Source organism: Barbus barbus (genome assembly GCF_936440315.1).
Source record: "Barbus barbus genome assembly, chromosome: 19".
NCBI lineage: Eukaryota > Metazoa > Chordata > Actinopteri > Cypriniformes > Cyprinidae > Barbus > Barbus barbus.
In genome coordinates, this window is record NC_136747.1 from 15,524,001 (window position 1) to 15,546,377 (window position 22,377).

At 37.8% G+C, this 22,377-nt stretch overlaps 1 protein-coding gene across 1 annotated transcript in view; it reads left to right on the plus strand.

The window, feature by feature from the left end:
- Positions 1–6,452: 6,452 nt before the first annotated feature.
- Positions 6,453–22,377, plus strand: part of cdk6 (cyclin dependent kinase 6) — a 37,700-nt gene continuing 21,775 nt past the window's right edge. Inside the window, exons 1-4 of the mRNA XM_079441402.1 lie at positions 6,453–6,837; positions 8,269–8,594; positions 15,332–15,467; positions 21,550–21,717. Coding sequence (XP_079297528.1) covers positions 8,371–8,594; positions 15,332–15,467; positions 21,550–21,717 — 528 coding nt within the window. The 5' untranslated portion in view covers positions 6,453–6,837; positions 8,269–8,370. The remainder of the gene's footprint in view (positions 6,838–8,268; positions 8,595–15,331; positions 15,468–21,549; positions 21,718–22,377) is intronic.

The window sequence follows — 22,377 nt, forward strand, 5'->3', positions numbered from 1 at the left end:
CCTGAAAAATGCCAGATATCTGTAAGTCAGCATGGTATGGACTCGGCTGGCTCTGTTTTTTTATGTTTAAACAGTACTAATGCAACGTTGATATTGTGTTAAGCCTCAAATGCTGATGTAATCATCACAATATAAGCAATTTCCTGTGCTGAGAGAGCTTCTGCTAAGAACCTAAATACAAATCGGCTACAAAACAGGGTTAGCATTGATTCTCCACTGTGACAGTGAAAGCTTTGAGATCTATGGGATATCCTTACGATGTTTATTCCGCTTGGGCGCAGTCCCCTCACAAATCACTGATAAATGGCTATTCATGTAAGTGATAACAGATGTGAGGGTCTCATTGAGAGCCAGTGAAAGTGTGTTCTGTATGATGTGTAAAAGCGCTGTGTGTTCGACCCTCCATTTGTAGAGGTGGCAGGTGTTCCTCCGTTCTCCAAAAAAGCAAGATTTTATGTTCCTCCTCAAGTTAGTAACTTGGTTTCCATGGAAATGCTCAACAGAAAGAGTCTTGTCTTAAGGGGCCTGTGCCGGGGAAGGCTTTACTAGCTGCCTGGACCGGACTTTAGTGAAGAGGGGGAGAAAAAAGGGAAAAAAAGATGAAAAATCAATCCAACATGGAAAAACAACTGAGCATTGTCTCTGTGCCTGATGCTGAGATTGAATGGAGATGTTCAGAGCAGATGTTTCATATGAGAGAGTGCTGGGCTTTCACAGCACATGATAGCATCACTGAATCGTCTTAAAATGGCCTCTTTATAAGCAACAGTTTATTTATAACGCACATTTAACAATAATAGAACAGCCTTACAATTGTCTATCTATACCAAGAGTATCTATACTGGAAGAATCTAGATACCTGTTTTCATATCTGTTAAAGGGGTCATAAACTGAGAAAACAATATTCCCTTGATCTTTTGACATCACTGTACTATAAAAACATCCTGTAGTTTCAGACAAAGTTTGTCAGACAAAAACAGCTTATATCGAAGGCAGTCTGCCACAATGACAGCTTTTGGAATGTTCTACTCTGTGGATAAGCACTGCCTCCGCAGAAGATGATCAACGCCTGCTTCTACATCACTGCCTGTTTAGCCCTGCCCACTGAGTCATGCATGTAGGGAGAGGCGAACGCGCAAGATACGCTTTATTTTTAATGAAGATCCAGACCACGTCAGTAATGAAAACAGTTGAAAAATCCAGCATATATGCTGGTTAGGTTTTGAAGCATGGCTGCTGGTTTAAGATGGCCATGCGCTGGTCCTGAGCAGGAGCTAGTTGCTTAGGACCAGCACATGACCAGCTAAGTACCAGCTCATGAACAGCTTAAACCAGCAGCCATACTTCAAAACATACCTAACCAGCATATGCTAGTTTTTTCAACAGGGTTACTGACTGAACTTGGTCCTTTGTTCACTTAATTTTACCGCAGATTCATTTACAAACAAGGCACAGTTTGACTCGGGATTTGGTGAGGTGACATGGAAGAAATTAGTTTTATTTAGCAGGTACACATTAAATTGATACAAAATTGTCTACTGTTACAAAAGATTCTGATGTCAAATAAATGTTCTTTGAGCTTGCTTTCTTTCAGAATCCTGACCACCAAATCAGCATATTAGAATGATTTCTAAAAGATCATGTGACACTGAGAACTGGAGTAATGGCTGCTTTAAATTCAGCTTTGCCATCACAGTAATAAGTTACATTTAGAATAGAACAAAGTTATTTTAAACTGTAATATTTGACAATATTACTATTTTACTGTATTTTTAATCAAATAAGTGCAGCCTTGGTGAACATAAGATATTCATACTTACAGACCCCAAATTTTGAGTTGTGTTAATAACCTAAGTGGGTGAACAATAGCCACATCTTAAATTTACACTCTGCATGAGGTTCCCACTATAAGTTTGAGTAGTTAACTTCTAAAGTTAAAAGCTGGTTGATACAACTTAAGTGTTTCATAGGGATATTTCACCCAAAAACAAAAATTGTTAACATTGTTACAGAAGCAAATTCGGGAGGATTAAGATTTCAACAGGTAAGTTTATTAGAACAGCAGAGTCAACGGGAAGCCGATGAAGGTGTGTATTCAGTTCAAATATGCAGTTCAATTGATTGATGAGATTAGTAATGAAAGTCATCTTGACTTCACAAGAACTTTCGATTGGACCGATGAAGCACACGCCTCACAATGTTGAGTAATGGAGACACACACTTGAAGACGCTGGAGGAAACAGACTTTGGAGTGAAGCAGATGGACACTGAAGAGAAGAACACAGGAGGTAAATACACAATGGCGGTAGGTAAACAGGTAAGTCACTGATGTAACATACAGAGTCCACTTCAAATAAAAGAGACCGGACACTGGAGTAGTGTGAGGTGTGTGCTTATGTAGCTGGCTTGATGAGGGTGCTCATGAGGTGCAGGTGTGTGCAATCAGAACTCTGGTGAAGGTATGCGCTGTGATTGGGTGGTGAATGAGTCTGGCCGATCTGTGACACATTTAAACTTCGTTCACACTGCAGGCTAAAGTGGCCCAAATCCTACTTTTTTTGCCCAAATGTGACCCATATCTGATTTTCTTATGACAGTCTGAACAGCACAAATCCGATTTTTCAAATCAGGCCCAGGCCACTTTCATATGTGGTCCTAAACTGGATACATATCTGATGTTTTGCAATGCGACTTCAGTCTGAACGGCCATGTCGCATTTCATGGGATTTTTATGTCACTGAAATGCAACAGACATCACAATTCTGCGCTGGAGGAGGCGGGAAGATTCAACTCACAATGGCAAACATATATATATAGACAATAATATCACTTAGTTATTTAGGCTCCGATTGCACATTAACTTAAAAATTGCTAAACACATGCTAACACGAGCAGCATCCGTTTTTATTTCCACAAGCACAGTGCACTGCGTCTGACGTCACGTCTTTTCTGCGCATGCGGGTCACTTCAGGGCCATACGGTTCACACATGAGACTGTTGGCAGTCGCATTTAAATGACAATGTGAACAACAGTGCAAAAAAATCGGATTTCAGCAAAAAATCCGATCTGAGCATTAAGACCTGCAGTGTGAAACCTGTATGACTTTCTTTTCTTGAGGAACACAAAAAAGATATTTTAAGTAATGTTTCAACTGTCTGTCCACACACCAAAGTCAAAAGGGTCCAAAACAACATCATTGGACCCTTTGACTTCAAATGACCTTTTCGCAAAGAGCTTAATTGACAGGCAATCTGACCAATCATAACGCCGAATCTGCCATCTTGTCCAACAAACAAACCAGACAGGAGAGTAGATTAACTTCGGTGGACTTTAACTTAAAATATTGTGTATTGACATCTTTCTGCAGTTGAAATAAAATATGTTCTGATGTTCATTCATGTTTATTTCATGCTTTAAGTAAATATGAAAAGATGTTTGGTTCACGCGCCACTTAAACTGAGGCGTTAAACTGATCTGTCACAACACATTAAAGAGCCACAAAACATCCTTTATTATTATTATTATTATTATTAACATTTATTATTTGAATTTCTTAAAAAAAAAAAGTCTTCCTAAATGTCAAAAAGTCTTTCTAAAAAGATATTACTGTCATTGTGTAGAGAGTAATGATTTTTGATATGTAATCTCCTTCATCCATATGTAACCGAAACATAAGGTTGTTTCATCATTAACAAACCACACAGACACTGCGTTTGGTGTGTGGTTAACAGTTATTCTCTGCACTGAGGGGACAGTGAATCGACTAAGAGTAACATGAGGACTGTCGGGATCACTTTCACAAATGCTGCCTCCATGTGTGGCTGAATCTGATTTGAGAAAGCCGATCTGAGAGGCTGCTGTTGGGCCGACTGGTGTCTGGTTAGAAGTGTATGGGGTGGAAAGGTAATCTGGTAGAATGTCACCTGTTCTCCACTGGAGAGAGTCTCTCTTACATAGACAGACTGATCCCCATCTGCCACTCAAGCTTCTCAAATAACCGCAGAGATTGTCATTTAAAAAGCACTGATAGTGTATGATTGGAGCCTTTCATCTTGACTATACAGCTTACACTCTGCTCAACCAGCTGCCATTGTAATGATAAGCAAAGCATATGCAAAAAGACACATAAGACGATTGAACTTGTTCAAGAAATGAAGTTTTATAGATTATTTTTTTCTAATTAGAACCTCAAAACTTTAGTGAAGCACATTTGTATCGCTTGATGCTATTGTACAATCACGTGTGGCAATAAAAAAAAAGTCACTGAAAAATACAGTTATTTTAAAGAAGTAATAAAAAAAAAAAAAAACAGGAAATTCTCACCACATTTACATATTTAGGTGTTTTTTGCTGACGAAATTATGCTTTTTTTTTTTTGAAGCATGTGTTTGTTTTCATAAACCAATAAAGCTTTTACTAGGAGACAGTTAAAATGCCTTGGTAAGTGTTAATTATCTCAACCACAAAATTCCTTTTCATCCTTACACGAAAAGACAAAACAGCACACACCACGATGCTGCATAAATCTCCCAGAGCATTTCATTTGTTAATTTTTTTTATCTCTGTATCCTCGTCCCCAACAATGATATGATGTTATATATTTAAATAATATTGACGCTTTCTGGTTTTAGGTATACATTAAGCGACTCATTTGCGTCTTGTTTTATGACATCTGTCTTGCAGACCCAGAATGTGCGACTGTTTCTCCTTTCAAAATTACTGCTGTGGCAGGGCTCAAAGGACAGTGAGCATACCACACACAAACCAATTTAATTGTTTTGTTTTTCACTGCCTAATAAGCATGTGTATGCATGGTAATGTATTCAATCTGGGAAATGGCTCTCAGAGCTCATTTAAAATGAACAATCATGATGCATAAATGCACAGGGAAGCCTTTGCAGTTATTGGTTTAGAGCCCATTGTGTGTAATGTGTGCTTTGTGATGCAAAAAAGTTGAATTTTAAGTTGACAAGAGGGGGCACACATGGGGAAACTGTATTGGCAGACAAACCTACTTCAAACTCATCATCTGCCCCCATGCCAAACCGCTCTCACTCAAACCAACGAGCGTTCAGTTTCTCTGAATACTGAAGACGAGCAGATTCATTCACCTCACCGAACTACAAAGCCCCTCCCACCATATACCCAACAATACAATTCATTTAGGAAGATTCACCCATATTCTTTGCCTGATTATCAACACTTTTCATTTTACAGTATATCCTCTTTAAAATGCAACAGAGACAGCTAAGAGCTATACAAGTGTTTTATGTCGTAAAAGATAACATTTATTGGCAATATTGTATTAATACAGTAACAAGACAAATATATTTATATAATCCTTCATCACACACATGTATATAATTTATTGCTAGGCAGTCTCCATGCAAGACAATATACAAGACAGCAGTGCAGTATTGATAAGAAAAGGCAACATGGATCCTGTGACATTGAACATGAGCCCAATTATGAAAATAATTGCAAAAACAAACAAAAAATCCTGTGATCCCCCCAAAAAAGCCAACCTTCTTGAACAATAATAAAAATAGGAATATAGGCTACTGATAACCTAATACAGTTATTCAAATAGGTCTTACGATGAATCATAATTAAATCATAAGTACATCTGGCCAGATATTCTACTGGTAACACTGTCTACAAAATACCATCAGGGTAACACATATGAAATTATACACATAAATTATAAATAAAAATACAATTATAATAACTAAACAAATAAAAAAATGTCCATAAAAATTAACAACACAGAAAAAGAATGTAAAAATGACACAATAAAACCTTTCACTAACAAATGAAACCACTTTCACTATATAAACAGTGAAAATGACAATACTTTTAATAGGACATTGCATGTACTTTTGAGGTAAAATATTGTCAGAATTATGTTTTTTGTTTGTTTTAAAATGGTTGATTGCACCATATATGTTAATCTTACTTTTTACTTCTGAAACAAATCAATTTTACAGTAATAGTTCATGCAATGTCCTGTTAAATTACTATTATTTTTTATTGCTGTTTTTTTTCTGTAGTATCTTTTTTCTTGTTTTTATAACGTTTTTACATTCCTTTTCTGTTAACGTGATTTAACATATAACATATGAATTGTATAAATTCCCTGTAAGTCCATAAGGGAAGTTATTAATAATGCATTGATATTATATTTTTCATATTGTCATATATATTTATTAGAAGAGCCAATCTTTTGCCTTATAATCTGGATTTTCAGATCCACAAAGTTTCCATTAGATGGGCTGATGCATCCAATAACCTTTCCGCGTCCCGGCTCTTTCCCCCGCGGTGATCCCGTTTTGACACCGAGACAAAAACAAAAAAGCAGTATGAATGGTGAAGGAGCGAGCAGGCAGGGAGAAAGCAAGAGGAGGCGGTTAGTCTTTGTAGTCGGTGAGGAATGCGGAAACGCTCCTGCTCTGTGTCAAACTGCTCTGAAGGGGGTCAAGGCACATTCAGCCAGCGTGGGAAAGCGAGGAGCAGACCGAGCACACACACACGCTGCATATTCCTGCATAGATGGGAAAAACATAAAGGGGGAAGGACGGCCATAGCAGATCGATGAAAATCAGTCCGTTTTTTATCCACCCCGCTTTCTTGAGGGACTGATCAGACGATCTTTCACTTGATTTGCTGTTGCAGTGGTGTAATCCTGCTGGGAGATGGGGTTTAGCGCGTGCACCATACGACTACCTGTGTGGCCCGTCGCGAGGACACTGCACGAGCTGTGATGCGTGTGGAGAAGCTGGGAAACTTACTGAAGTTTATGAATGACGCGACTCTCCGGGCGGAATATAACAAACGGGGTAACTATACTCAGCAAACTCCCATTCACTTGCGTTACTTCTACATTCAGTGCGCGTGTTTGTGCATATGGGGATTTGCACATGCACACTAGAAGGATTATTAATCACACGTTCATGTTGTTTGAGTGTGGAAACTAATGTAGGGGCTTTAGTGTCAGCGTTTATTGATATGCACAGCTAAACAATGCAAACAGTAGACAACCACGTGCTCAGGGCTGTGTGGCACAAAGAAGAGCAGGGACAATCTTGTCATTAGAAACTCGGTCCGTTTATTTTTATTGACAATATGCGTATGGGTTAGATTCAAAGCTTGAGTCTGTTACAGTCGTTTACTGTATGGAAGCGAGTTACATTAGGCATACCTGTGTCGACTCAAGTTAGCAAGTAGCCTAATTATGTATCAGTGACGTGAGGTTATTGAAAAAACAATTAAATATGTAATTCATACAAAATGATTTGAATATACCTTTTCTGTTTGTTCAACTTCTGAATTAAACGCTACAATTGTTATTATATATATATATATATATATATATATATATATATATATATATATATATATATAGGCTCCATTTATTATTTAAAATATTTTTTACTCTGCATAAAATAGTTCTATATTTGAGTGGGTGTGTAGAAAAATATATCAGGGTGTTGTAACTGCCGAAATTGTTTTTTTTTTTTTTTTGTAGTTTGAATTCATGTTATTTTTAAACAATGTATAATTGTTTAAAAGTAGGTCTAGAAATATTTTTTAAAAGTCTGTCAGTGTGGTTTAACCAACCAGCACGCACGAAGCCATTTTTTTTTGTCACGTGACAAGAAAACTATAAAACAGGAGATATCACATTGAGGTCCCGTGTAGACCCTCGTAATTGTGTGTCAAGGTCATTATTTTTGTAAAAAGTATATGATAATAACACGTTTTTTCCCAAGTCAAATCAAGTTACCTAAATAACTTTTAAATGTTAAATAAATTTAAAATATTTGTTTAAAACAACAACAACAACCATGGGAAGTGTTAAAGCACTTTGTGAAAATTATGATCAAGTTGTGTGTTCAAACGGTATATTTTTGCACGACAGTTACGCCACTTGACAAGTTTAGAGTCATTGGCACGAGATGCTGTGAACACAGGCAGAAATTATAAAAATTCGGCACTTTAACTAAACCTTTGAAAGAGTTCTCCTTTATATCATTCGGGACATCATCATTTGTCATTCACCTATGCCTTCTTCCTCTGGACTCCAGGTGTTGATATTTAACGGACTTTCCTTTATATTATGGCCATAAAGGCGGCTGAGTTAGCTTTGTGTATGTTGTGCTTATGGTTGAAGCTCCATGTCTGTTATCTTAAGTGCGTAGATAAGATTTGATTTAACTCTTTTCACACTGGTGTTTACCTCTGCCTCCTTATGTGCTCGCGCTCCACAGGCAGTGCACGTGCCAGCGCCGCTCTCCCAATAATGCCTTTGTGAAATATCCGCGCGCTCGTCACGTTTCGGGATTCCCCGCAGTACCTCGCCGTGAGAAAAAATGGACAAAGAGAGCTCGACCCAACAATATGAGCCGGTGGCTGAGATCGGCGAAGGTGCATATGGAAAGGTGTACAAAGCACGGGATTTGAAGAACGGGGGCCGCTTTGTAGCCCTAAAAAGAGTTCGGGTGCAGACCGAGGAAGAGGGAATGCCGCTGTCAACCATCCGCGAGGTGGCGGTGCTGAGGCAGCTGGAGTCCTTTGAGCATCCCAATGTGGTCAGGTAAAAAAAAGAAAAGTGGGGGGAATGTTGGTGCTGTTGATGAGGGATGCATGATAACTGTTTTAGTTTGTTTATAGATAGTAACTTAACTTCCTCATGTTGTATGTATTTCCTTCAAGGGTGTGGGTTTGTTTGAAAGTCAGACATCTTACAATGATATAGCCTTGATATTATAATGTTTTAAAACATGATTAAAGGCGTGAGGAAGAAGACATTGCACATTGCGGATGTTTCTGTTAAGAAAAGCCTGGTGCTACAATGAAAATAACTTTATTCCTCATATTACAAGTTTCATTTCCTGCACCTTTCTGTGGCCCACAATATTAAATATGACTGCTGACATATCCTTTTCCTGATTTCAGAGGATATTATACTCAAAATCCTGTCCCTACCAATTGTTACAAAACTTTTAGGTAGGTTGTGTTACATTAAGTACTTGTGGTCCCTCTAGCCAGAAGAGGATCTGGTAATATGCAATATAGAGGTTCAGCTGTCACATGTTCCTATCTGTAAAACTCAATGATTTCCAGTGTGTAGGCATCCTAAATTGTTTGGGGAAAATTGCCCAAAAGTTGGTTCAGACATGTATCACGCCTATGATTTCCTGTCACGTCATTTTGCACTCACCGACCCTTGATCAAGGGAGATCCCCTAAGAACTTAGAGAAAACCGAGACACTTTTTTTCCAGTTGAAGATAGCGGCATAAATTTGGTGGATTCGCCTCCATCAGCTTCTTTTCTTGCGGAGCATTATGCCCACTCAGTTTTTAGTTGCTAAAAGTGTGGGGAGCTTGTTATTAAGTTCCTAATAACTAGTATATTGGCTAATTTGACATTACTGGCATTGGATGATAGTCATTCAAACTTGGCCATTTTTAGAGCAATGAGTAGTTTTAGATATTATTTTACTGAATTTTAAGAATTTTTTTTGAAAATGTAGTGTTGCTTTAGCCTTTTTTACTGCATCTCTGCTATATTGGTATCAACATTGGCCCCTGATGTAACCATATCAGTCAGTCACTAGCCATAAGTGATAAAATGACTCATCTTTCCTAGGTATAAGATGAGTATCTCTGCAACAGATTATCTAGTTAACCAAACCACAGTCTTCTCTCTTTGCATTTAAGATGAGGATGTCTTCAAAGAATATCTATGCAGCTTCCATTGTTTTAATAATTGGAGTGTCAAATGCAAATCATACAACTGACACATGCACCTCTCTGACAATTCACCTGGTCAACTGAAATGATATCCATTGTTGACCTTTATGTGGAGATGTGAAACCATTGATGCGCAAATATCCGTGAGCAGCCAGCTGTCTTTTTCAACTGCGAATAGATGCATTGTAGTTCCTTATTGTCTGCCATCAAGGTCATCTTGTATTGTTTTGGTAATGTTGATATTTTTAGCTTGGTGGCTTATTAATGTTAAAATGGGTCGGTGGAAAATCTTGATTTGAGATCACTGATGACTCCATCAGGGGACTTCTTGTTATAGTTCACTCAAATGATGACAGAACTCGCGTCATTGGCTTGCCTAACTCAAGGCTTTAACCTTGCAATGGATTGTTGTGCACTACAAGCTGCTGAGCATGTATACTTCATTCTTTTGGCTAGACCAGACAAGGTCTGGATTGCAAATGTAAATTTTGCTGGTTTATAATTTGCCCATGGATGCAAATTAATATATATTTTTAATATATACAGTGTAATAAAGACAAAATTGCTCTGTTGGCTGTGAAGTCAAGACATTTGCAAATAGGATTAAAAGATGAATATGAGACAAAACTACAGAATGTCACTTTGTGACTTCATTTATTTGCCCTTATAAATTCCTTGACTGAACTGGCAGGGTGTTTTGGGTCATTGTCCTGATGCAATATGAAGCACTTCCCAATGAATCTGGTGGCATTTTCTTGAATATTGGTAGGCAAGATGGTTTTGTACCCTTCCAAATCTGTCATCAGTAAAGTTGAGAGGGCCTGTTCCAGAGACAGCCATGCCATGACATCACCTCCACCATGCTTTACAGACGAGGCTGTATGCTTGGGCTCATTACAGTTCCCTTTTTTTCTCCACATTTTTGCTTTCCCATCACTTAGATAAAGGTTCATCTTTGTCTCATCGGTCCATAAACACAGTTCCAAAACTCTTCTGGCTCAACTTTGTACTTTTTTGCAAACTCTAATCTTGCCTTTCTATTTTTGGTGCTGGTCAGAGGTTTGCGTCTTGCTGTGTAGCATCTGTAATTCTGTGTCAAAGTCTCCTGAGGACAGTAGATTGTCAGAGCATCACCCCAGCTTTCTGGAAGTTGTTGGTGATTTTACAGACACGTCTTTTAGAGTTAATTTTCACAGCTTTTATGATTTGTCTGTTATCAACTACTGTTGTTTTTTCAGCCGATCAGGGGTGTGTTTCCCAAAAGCAACTATGGTCGCAAGTTATGTCGTTACCAATAGAGTTCAGTGGGACTTGTCACCATAGTTAGCTAACAATGCTTTTGGGAAACGCACCCCAGGTCGTTGTTGGTTGCTTGTGTCGCTGGTGGTTTCCAAACTCTTGATTTCTCCATGCCCTTTGTTTTTGCTAGAGCTTTAATTTACTTCCTCTTTTCTTTTAGCATCCAAATTGCTTGCTTTTCTCTCAAAGTCAGCTCCCTCATCTTCATCCTGGTTTGTGTGTCATTATCGAATGCAAGATTCAGAATGCAGAAGTAATGGATATAACTGATACGACACATTCCCTGCTTTTAATATCTGAAGAATTAATGCAACAGGACACAGCTGATCACTTAGAAAGAGCTGTGAGGCAACTGTTCCAATACTTATGCTCACATCAGATAGGGGGATGAAACTCTAAAAGTGCTGATCTTCTTAGCTGGTAAAACATCTATATGTTGAATCACCCAATAATAAAATGTGACATTCTGTAGTTTTGTCTCATATTCATCTTTTAATCATATTTGTAAATGTCTTGATTCCACAGCCATCAGAGCAATTTTGTCTTTACTGTTCCAATATTTTTGGAGGGCACTGTGTGTGTATACATACACACATATATATTATATAAATATATATGTGTGTGTCTGTCCATTTGTTTTCTCCTTTGCTTTAATGACAACAGCGCTCAAGCTGCATGAACTCCATAAGTTTAACACAACCTGATCATGTTCTCCAGCATGATTTTAGATGTTCCAATGAGCATCTTGAGCTTCAATCGAATAACATGATCGGTGTCATAATTAGTGATTTGGAAAAAGTGCATAAGAAAAAGTTCATAATCTGAAATATTTCTCATTAGTTTACATAATTTAAACAACAACAACAACAAAAAAACTTAAAACTTTTTAAATTCTTTTATTGGGGTTGCAGACTTTTGGACCCCAGTGTTTTTATGAGTACGTGAAGTATATATGGGATCGACAGAACAGATTTTTTTTGTATAGTGCAAGGCATGAGCGAATGGAAGAAAATAGTTTTAAATGAAACGCTAAACAGTATTAAGAGATGTAGGGGCCCAGTCCTATAGGGCTGGGTGTTTGGAACGCTGTGAAAGTGCAGGCAACCCCTCAGTGCTTATAATGAGAATATTATTCATGCCATATGTTTTGCTGGTTAAGAGGCTTCATTGTGGAAGAACAATCTGGATTCCAGCAGAAGCGTTTCCTGGAGAGGTTCAGTTTATGATGTCATGGGATCGAGTGAAAGTACCATGAAAGATTATTTTGGTAGATTACAGATATATGACTTTGTTCACTATTAAGTCTGGGATAATTCATTGTCTTTACAAGCGAAGTCAGGCAGTTAGAGAACTCCTCCATATATCTTATCTTGTGATAAAGCATGGATCCGTGTTCTTGAAGTAGGAATTTTAGGGTTTTAGCCTTGCATTGAGATGATGCTATGCTGACAGGTCTTGCCAATATTAGTTTGAGGACAGTGTCCGCTCGTCTTGTTTAGAAGGTTTCTGCTCCATTAACCTCTTCATTGCAGATTATATTGTAGAATTTGCATACTCAATTGTTATGTATTCTATGAACTTGTCAAAATTGGTCCTAAATAATTAACAGAGATCACTCAAAGACCTTTTAAAGGGGACCTATTATGCTCCTTTTTGCAAGATGTAAAATAAATCTCTGATATCCCCAGTGTGTGTATGTGAAGTTTTAGCTCAAAATACCTGACAGATAATTTTTTATAGCTTGTTAAAATTGCCACTTTTAGGTTATGAGCCAAAACGCGCTGTATTTGAGTATGTTGCTTTAATATAAATGAGCTGGTGCTCCCAGAGAAGAGGGCGGAGCTTCAAGAGCTCATGCTCAGCATTAGCAGTGCTAGCCTTTGCAAATAAACCTTCCCCTATTAGTACAAATCTGTTATCTTTACAGAAAACATACTCTGTTTAAAAGTCAGTCATCTGATTGTACTGTGCATTATAAATTTGCCTTTATGAATTACACAGACAGGGAGCACAGCGCGATAAAAATAACAACATAGCTGGTCTCATGGTGCATGGCATGCTATCACAAACTTTATAAGATCCACTTGTGATTATGAGCTCAATAAACTGAAGCGATTGACTCACATTGCTTTCATATGCATCTTTTAACTACCACATTCCTATTCACGATCATTCATGAAGACAGCACCAGTGAAAACAGACAGAGACAATGGTAGCTTTAGCATCATTAGCCTTACAGAGTGCCAAGAAGCTCTTTCAGAAAGGCAATTTGGATAACAAACGCGTGATACTTACTTTGTCTGGAGCTGACGTTTGCGCACAAAGTGTAGGTATTGATCCCTACACGTATTGGGGAGTTTACCAATTTTTTCCGGGACATTTCCTTAGACAATTAAACTTAACCACAGTGTCCTCAGCGGCTCAGATGGAGGGAGTCTCTGGAGACTCCTATGTTCGTTAGTGCATTCCAAAACACAGCACTTGAAATGCCTCTTTGGGGCTGAAATTGTATATCTCCAGCAGCTACAGCAAGTAATCAGTAGGGGTGGGTGTATCGATCCTAATATCGATAGTATCGATACCAACGTTGGTATTGGTATCGGATCGATACTACCCTGATTAGATCGATACTTTAGTTTAAGTTTTTCTCCTATACACTTAATAACATTGCTTAATACATACAACAAAGTGTAGACATGTCTGTGGGTGTATATGCCGCTCTTTTCACATCTCCTATGCAAGCATTGCTGCTCCTCTCCTGCTACGCTGTGTTTGGTTGTCTTGCCATCACGTGACACAGCGGCTCCGAGTGCAAGCGGCAAATGAATACTTTTGGCTACAGTGAGAGATGGAACGGAACTCTGAGCTACAAAAGAAATGAAAAGGGGAGGAAGGAAATCCTTCACATATTGCATATTATACCTGTATACAGAATTTGTCCTTTTTATACAGTATCACTGTAAGGTGTGTACTGAGTTTAGCTTTTTAATTTTTTTTCTCAATGCTTTATGGCACTTTAAATGTTCATTATAATGGTTTTCTATGGGAGTAAAATGCTTAACATGTTGTTTAGCATGTTTGCATATATATTCTGGGCTCAGCTGCTTGCAACATATTATATTTTATTAAGCTGTATACCGAATTTAGTCTTTATGTATTTATTTGGTCTTTATCACTGTCTTCCTCCATTGATTGCACCATATTAAATGTTTTTATATTGCAATTAGAGAAAATGAAATTCAGCGTGTTCCATTCATGTTCTGGGTTCATCTGCTTACCTGTACATACATAGTAGGCCTATATATTTTTATAAACTATACCAAATTTGGCCTTTTCATATCACAGTTTTTTTTATTGCGATAATAACAAAAATTACAGTATGTATAAAACAAACAGAAAATACAGTACGTACATAACATACTAAAATCCTTTCAATAATAAACAAGTTATGGTTTAATAGTTCTTTTTCATATCAGTGTCTTCATTCAATGAGCCACTTACGTTAAACTTTTCTTTAGAATGGTTTTCTATGGGAGGAAAGTGCATACTGCATAATGTGAAAACTTTGAGCGTTGCTTTCATATTCTGGGCAGATCTGCTTACTTGTATATCTAGTTTGAAACATTAATAAGGTGTATACTGAGTTTTGTCTTTTAATATTACGTTCTTAATTTATTAAGCCACAATTATTTTTATAACTCTTTTCTATGAGAGGAAAATACTTGACATGAAACCGTTTATTGATTTCATGTTCTGGGCTCGTCTGCCTGCCAAGTCCTTTTTAGAAAGGCAAATAATATCCACGTAGCTTTAAGGGGAATATAATATAAGTCATATCAACATTAGTATTGTTAATTTTTTTTAATTGTTGTTGGTCATTTAAATTTGTTTTTTTTAAATGACAAGTATCGCTATCGGCGATACTGGCCCTGTATTTACTCCGTATCGGATCGATACTAAAATTTGCAGTATCGCACATCCCTAGTAATCAGTAATGGCGGCGGCGGACCGCAGCTTCTCACTCAGGGCTGTGTCTATGCTTATAGGGTAGCGTCACAATTGGGCGGGACTTTTTCCCCTCGGTGACGTGAACAGAGGGAGAATCTGAAACAGCTCGTTCTGAGAGAGTGTTTATGATTTTTTTAGATTATAAAAAAATGTGTGGGTGGATTTTTACCGTTATAGGCTGGTTGTTTTCAAACACCTTATAAAAGTGATTTTTGCTTAATAGGTCCCCTATTTAATAATACATCTGGATTATGCTTTTTCCTTGTTTAGGTTGTTTGACGTATGCACAGTTTCCAGGACTGACCGGGAAACCAAACTAACTTTGGTCTTTGAGCACGTGGACCAAGATTTAACCACATATTTGGAGAAAGCACCTGATCCAGGAGTGCCACCAGAAACCATAAAGGTACCATCACACCATCAAATTCATCTCCGTATTGACAATCAGGCAAAGAAACTGTAACCAGAACAAATCCTTTTTACTGTTTAATGCACACGTTCAATGCAAATCCTGGTCTTACTGTGCATGAGTCATAATTGTTCATAAATATTGTTTTATAATATTTTAATATATAATAATTTGCTCTGCATCTAAAGTGATTTTCCTTTTTTGCTGATGTCTTGAATTAACTCCTGCATTGCAACCACATTCTATTATGTCAACTGTTATGGATAAAACAAGATCTTTTCTTACATATTACTAGTTGAATCTCCAATTTTATCCTAAATGTGTTATAGGAATAAAAAAGGCTGTGAATAACATTTTACATTGACCTTAAGCTGTAACTGAAAACATGAACTAATACTACAAAGCGAGGCAAATTTTGAATCTAAAACCTGTATTAATTAACTTGTGTTACAGGTGAGCATGTTTTATGGATGCTTACTTGAAACAGATTTTTATTTCCATGTTCCATATTGTCTACAAATGGGTATTTTTATATAAAAAAAATGATAATAATAAGGAATTTTTTATTTGCACTTTGAGGCCCTGAGCAAAAAAAATTGTGTTTTGGCCTTCTAAGTGAAGGATGGAGCTCCCTCAGATCACAGAGTCCTGTCCTTTTGATGGGCAGTGCATGTGGTGGATGGGCTTCTAATTAAAGGGCTTGGTGCCTGTGTGCCTCTATTTTCATTCAGCTCTGGCTTTCACCAAAGATTGGCCAGAGGAATGTTGCTTCAGTGTATGTGTGTGTATGTGCATGCAAAGGGTTTGTGAAAGTGTGTATGTCTGGTTAGTGGCCTCCCTCTCAGCCTTTCACTAGAATGAACCAGTGGACTGCAAGGGGCTTCCTTAAGGGGCAATAAGCCATTCGGGCCAGATATCATTTTCATTAGTCTAGAAATAATCATGGTGCGTGTCCTGTGACAGTGTCCTCTTACGTTCATCCGGAAAGCTTTGAGTGGAAATGTTGGATTTTTTTTTTTGTTGTCCTGATCATATACTCATCTAATCTGTTTAGACTTTTCCCACATGGTAGTCTTACAAATCCATTCATCATATTTCGCTACCACTCCCCCTAGGGCATCTTACATTGAGTCCTGGAACAAACCGTATCTCTGTCTTTGTCACTCGTGCCAAACTGAAATGGAAACAGAAGCTAAGAAACATTTGAAAAGTTAAATAGTGACACCTAAGGGGTTTCCTTTGCAAGTTTTGTGTATCATTAAGGAAGGATTATGTATCGAGAGGGACTTTTGAACATAACGCAGTCTTGGTTTGAGTCTCTAGTTTGCATGTTAGAGATAGATATGTGGTTTCCTTGCATTTTCCCCAGCTAAAAGACCTAATTTAAAGGATGCTTTAAACTGATCAAAAGTGACAGTAATGACTGTCAAATAAATGATAGCATCAAATAAATGCTGAAGAAAAAAAATATATATATTATACACACACAAACACGCATACAGTCGTGGTCAGAATTATTGCCACCCTTGGTAAATATGATCAAAGAAGGCTGTGAAAATTAATTTGCATCCGTTTGATCTCTTATTTAAAACATTTACAAAAATCTAACCCTTCATTGGATAATAAGAATTTAAAATGGGGGAAATATCATTATGAAATAAATGTTTTTCTCTAATACACATTGGCCACAATTAACGGCACCCTTTTATTCAATACTTTTTGAAACCTCTATTTGCCAGTTTAACAGCCCTAAATTTTCTCCTATAATGCCTGATGAGGTTAGAGAACACCTGACAAGAGATCAGAGACCATTCCTTCATCCAGAATCACTCCAGATCCTTCAGATTCACAGCTCCATGACGGTGCTTCTTCTCTTCAGTTCACCTCACTCATTTTCTACAGGGTTCAGTTCAGAGGACTGGAATGGCCATAGCAGAAGCTTGGTTTTGTGCCCAGTGACCCATTTTTGAGGTTTGTGTTTGGATTATTGTACAGTTAGAAGATCCAAACATGGCCCATTGTAAGATTTCTAACAGAGTCAGTCACTTATTGATTTTCTATCTGTTGGTATTTGATAGAATCAGTGATGCCATGTCTAAACAAGATATCCAGGACCTCCAGCAGAAATATAGGCCCACAACATCAAAAATACAGCAGTATATTTCATTGTACACATGGGGTACTTTTTATCACCAAAAAGTTGTTCACCAAACCCATCTTGAGTGTTTGCTGCTAAAACGCTCTTTTTTTTTTTTTTTAAGTTTCATCTGGCCATAAAAGCCAGTCCCATTTGAAGTTCCAGTTGTGTCTGATAACTGAATATGCTGGAGTTTGTTTTTGGATGAGCTAGGAGATTTTTTCTTTAAACCTTCCCGAACAACATGTGGTGATAGGTGCTGTTTGACTTTTTTTTTTTTTTTAAGGTTTTCTGCCCCAAGACTCAACTATTTTCTGGAATTCTCCAGCTGTGATCCTTGGAGAGTCTTTAGCCACTCAAACTCTCCTCGTCACCGTGCATTAGGACGATATAGACACACATAGTGTTGCAAGTTAGTCTCTGGTCTGCCTGAGTGTGTTCTTGTGTTTTAGGGGAGGTGTGGCTTTGCAGAGTGATTTTTGCAGGGAGGGTGGGGATCTTACTTTCAAAGCTAGCTTGCTATTGCTAGCCTTTCCGAAATTGCCTACCCTACCTAGAATAGTACAACAAAGATATCGCTTTCCTTAGCAGACATTCAAACTAACGTTTTATTGTGAATATAATATGAGATATAATATGAGATTGAGCTGAAGAATGCATGTTTTATCAGATGCAGGTAATCACACTCACTCAGTGTCTCTCTCTCTCTCTCTCATATAATACTCTATATAATACAGTGAGCATTTATTACAGTAATACAATAAGCTTTCAATGGAGCAACTCAACATTTCTTTGTTACTAGTTATAAAGTGACGTTGTCGAATTAGTAAGGGAGGCTTGGGCTCAGCTGTTAAACTGTTAACTTGAGATTTTTAATGCAGTGGCTGAAGTAAGTAGCTCTGCACAAAAGAGGGTTTTGAGATGAGACATTGGAGTAATGGCTGCTGAAATTCAGCTTTGCCTTCACATAAAAAATTGTTTTAAAATATATTCAAATATAATTTTTTTTTCTTCAAATGTAATAATATTTCACAAAGTTATCATTTTTACTGTATTTTGATCAAATAAATGCAGCCTCAGAATAAGAGACTTTTCAAAAAAACATGTTTGTGTGTGTGTGTGTGTGTGTGTGTGTGTGTATATATATTCACATTAAATTAAATCTAGAGATCAAGCCACAAATTAAATGTTGATGATACATTCTATATATTTAATAAGTTATTGGTAGTCATTTATTATATATTCATATTATACAGTTATATTGTACAGTAGTCTTTTATACTACATTTATACATTATACGTACTTTCAGAGTCTGAATATTTTAACCAAAGAGCTCTTGAATATTCATTAGTGAGATTTCATTCTGTCAGGTGGCTCAGGCCACACAGACATCAGATAACAGACATCAGTTGTAGACTGTGTGGCCCTCCTAAAGATGCCCAGCAACCTTATTCACCGTCCTCCTAAGGACACCAGATTGCAGAGGTCCCAGCCTCCACCCCATTCCAGCCCCCAAACTGCCCACTTCTGCCCCATTTCAGACCCACCACATGCTAATTGATGAGAGAGGCCCCGGGAATCAAATGAGCTGGAAGGAGATCAAGCGGCTGGCCCTGCGTTGGGGAGTGCGGCTAGGCTCTCCGGCCCCCTGCCTTCCCGAGGCCTGTCTCTGGTCCATAAAGGAGAGCCTAATGAAGCATGGGGAAGGAATTACACTAACGCTAACTGGCAGATGTCCTGCATTGTGCTGGGGTACAATAAACAATATGGCTGCCTCTCATGAATTAGCATGAGAAAGGGGGGTGCCTTCTGGAAGCTCTGTTTTGACTGCTGTTTTTGGGGAGTTTTTTTTCCTTCCACTCTTTCCTCCTCCGCTTTATTTCCTCCCCTTTTCCAAGAAGAGGTACTTTAGGACAGGTGCTATCAAATCTTTCCTTTGTTTAGAGTCTGAATGCCTCTCAGCAAAGCCTGGTTATTTCAGCTTGGTACTGCTGGTTTAATTTGAGGCATTAATGTTTTAATTGTAAATTACGCCTCTGTTGTGTGAATAGCATGTTACAACAAAGAACCGTCTCTGAAGAATCTTTCAGATTCCACCTGTTGGGTTACTCCTTTTGAGATTATAATGAGAGATTGTATGACAGGTATATCAAGGTTGATTTTCCACTGAACTAAAGTGGTTTCCAGAGTATCACTTCAACAGATCACTCATAATTTAAATAATAATAACGCTTAAATTACTGTTAATAAATATGAGGTATCTGTACCCCCAGAATTCTCTGAAATTTGAACGTTGTTCGTTTGCAAATGAAGCACCATTTGTGTTCATACATTAAAAGTTGGGGCTAATTATGCACTCAAAATTCAAACGTTTGAGGTTGGTAAATTGGAAGAGCAGCCATTACTTTAGTCTCCAGCGTCACACGATCCTTCAAGAAATCATCCTAATATGCTAATTTGGTGCTCAAGAAACATTTCTTATCAGCGTTGAAAACGGTTGTGCTGCTTAATATTTTTCTGGAAAATATTCAGGATTTTCTTTCAGGATTGTTTGATGAATAGAAGTTCAATAGGACAATTATTTGAAATAGAAATCTTTTGTAAATATTTAAATGTCTTTACTGTCACTTTCAACTGATTTAATACATCCTTTCCTGAATAAAAGTAGTGATTAATTTAAAAGCAGTCTTACTTACACTAAACCTTTCGATGGTAGTGTATGTTTATTGTATAATATTATATTTAGCTACCAATTCACACATTTAATTGACACAATCTGCAGATTTCCCTCTACAAACAGCACTGAAAATGAGCACAGACTCCATTTGTCATGATAATTAGATACATAACACATGCATAAAAGGTACACAAGCTGCTTAATATGTGTTTGGAGGAGTTGGGAGGAGACTATATGCATATTTATCCTCGGGTCATGCTTCTGAGGCGGTTGTGTACCTTTTCTTTTCACCTTTGTCTTAAGCAAAAGTGGGCCAACCGTGGGCCATTTTAGGCCAAGACAAAGGAGCTGGTAGGGGGTGATCCTGTTTTAGGAGCTCCCAGAATAACTGCCTGTGCCTGAAGGTCTGGGAGGTCATGGCTGGATGGACATTCAGAAAGGCTCCTTGTTTATCCTGGCTGCCTGACTCTGACACACACACGTTCCCTAGTGTAGGCCCCCAATGCGCACATTGTGAGGACCTCCGTCCCTTTCCCCTCACACGGTCTGACTCGCGCCGGTTGCAGTTTTCTGCTTGAGTGTGCACCCCGTTGTTTCAGTGTTTTTAATCACTCACCAGCTGGTCGGGGAATGAACAGTGCTGCGGGCTCAGATCCATGTCACTTGTGAGGTCTTGGCAGTGGGTTTCTCAGGGGTAGGCTGCCACCGCTTGATACTTCTGCTTTGGAACAAGTCAAGCAACAACTGTGAGCAAATGCTCCTCGCTCGGCACGATGACTTTTTCTATCCTTCTTATGCATTGCCCCATTTTTTTTTCTTATCTATTTGACCATTATCGACAGTTTCTACTAAAGAAAATGACAATTGCTGTCTTTTCTCCCCACCTTCTTTGTGTGTGTGTGTGTGTGTGTGTGTTTTTTTTTTTTCTTCTTCACTGTTTCAGTGTCATGGTCTGTTTTCAAATTGGCCCAGAGGCAGAATGACACAATTCACAATTAGCTGTGATCCCGGGACAGCTGCATGGAAGCAGAGGCCTACAGGGATGGAGCCTTAAGGCTGTCTGTCTTTCCTGCTCTGCCGTCATGTCGGTTATCAACATCTGCCATACTTTAGGTTTAAAGGCACATGCACACTTATTCCCTTCCCACGCATATATTCATACATGTATATCTTGATATTAGACCTTTTCAGTCATTAAAAAAAAAAAAAATCCACTTTAGATTATTAAAATATGTTTGGAATGACTCTGGTCTTGTTTTGGCAGGATATGATGTACCAGCTGCTGCAGGGTCTGGATTTCCTCCACTCTCACCGTGTGGTTCATCGAGATCTTAAGCCTCAAAACATTCTAGTCACCAGTGGAGGACAGATCAAACTGGCTGATTTTGGTCTGGCGCGGATCTACAGCTTTCAGATGGCTCTTACTTCCGTGGTTAGTTACGGGGTTGCACAAGTGTCTGAAGCAGCAGAAATTTTTTAAAATCTCATATGATGTCATGAAAATGCCACACATACACATATTTACATTTACACTGACATTCAAATGTTTGGGATCATTAAGATTTTTTATGTTTTTTTTATTTTTTATTTAAGTCTCTTATGCTCATCAAGGCTGTATTTATTTGATCAAAAATACAGAAAAAACAGTAATACTGTGAACTATTATTTCAATTTGTAATATTGGTTTCCTATTTTAATATACTTTAAAATATTATTTATTTCTGTCATGCAGTGCTGAATTTTCATCAGCCATTACACCAGTTTTCAGTGTCACATGATCCTTCAGAAATCATTCTAATATTATGCCGATTTATTATCAGTGTTGAAACTGTTGTGCTGCTTAATATTTTTTTGGAACCTGTGATACTTTTTTTTTCTTAGATTCTTTTATGAATAAACAGTTAAAAAGAACAGCATTTACTCAAAATATGAATCTTTTCTAAACAATATAAGTCTTTACTATCACATATTATCCATTTAACACATCCTTACTGAATAAAAGTAATAATTTCTTTAAAAAAAAGAAAAAAGTACTGTTCCCAAATTTTGGAGTAGTAGTGTATATTGTAACACAAAATTTCTATTTTGAATA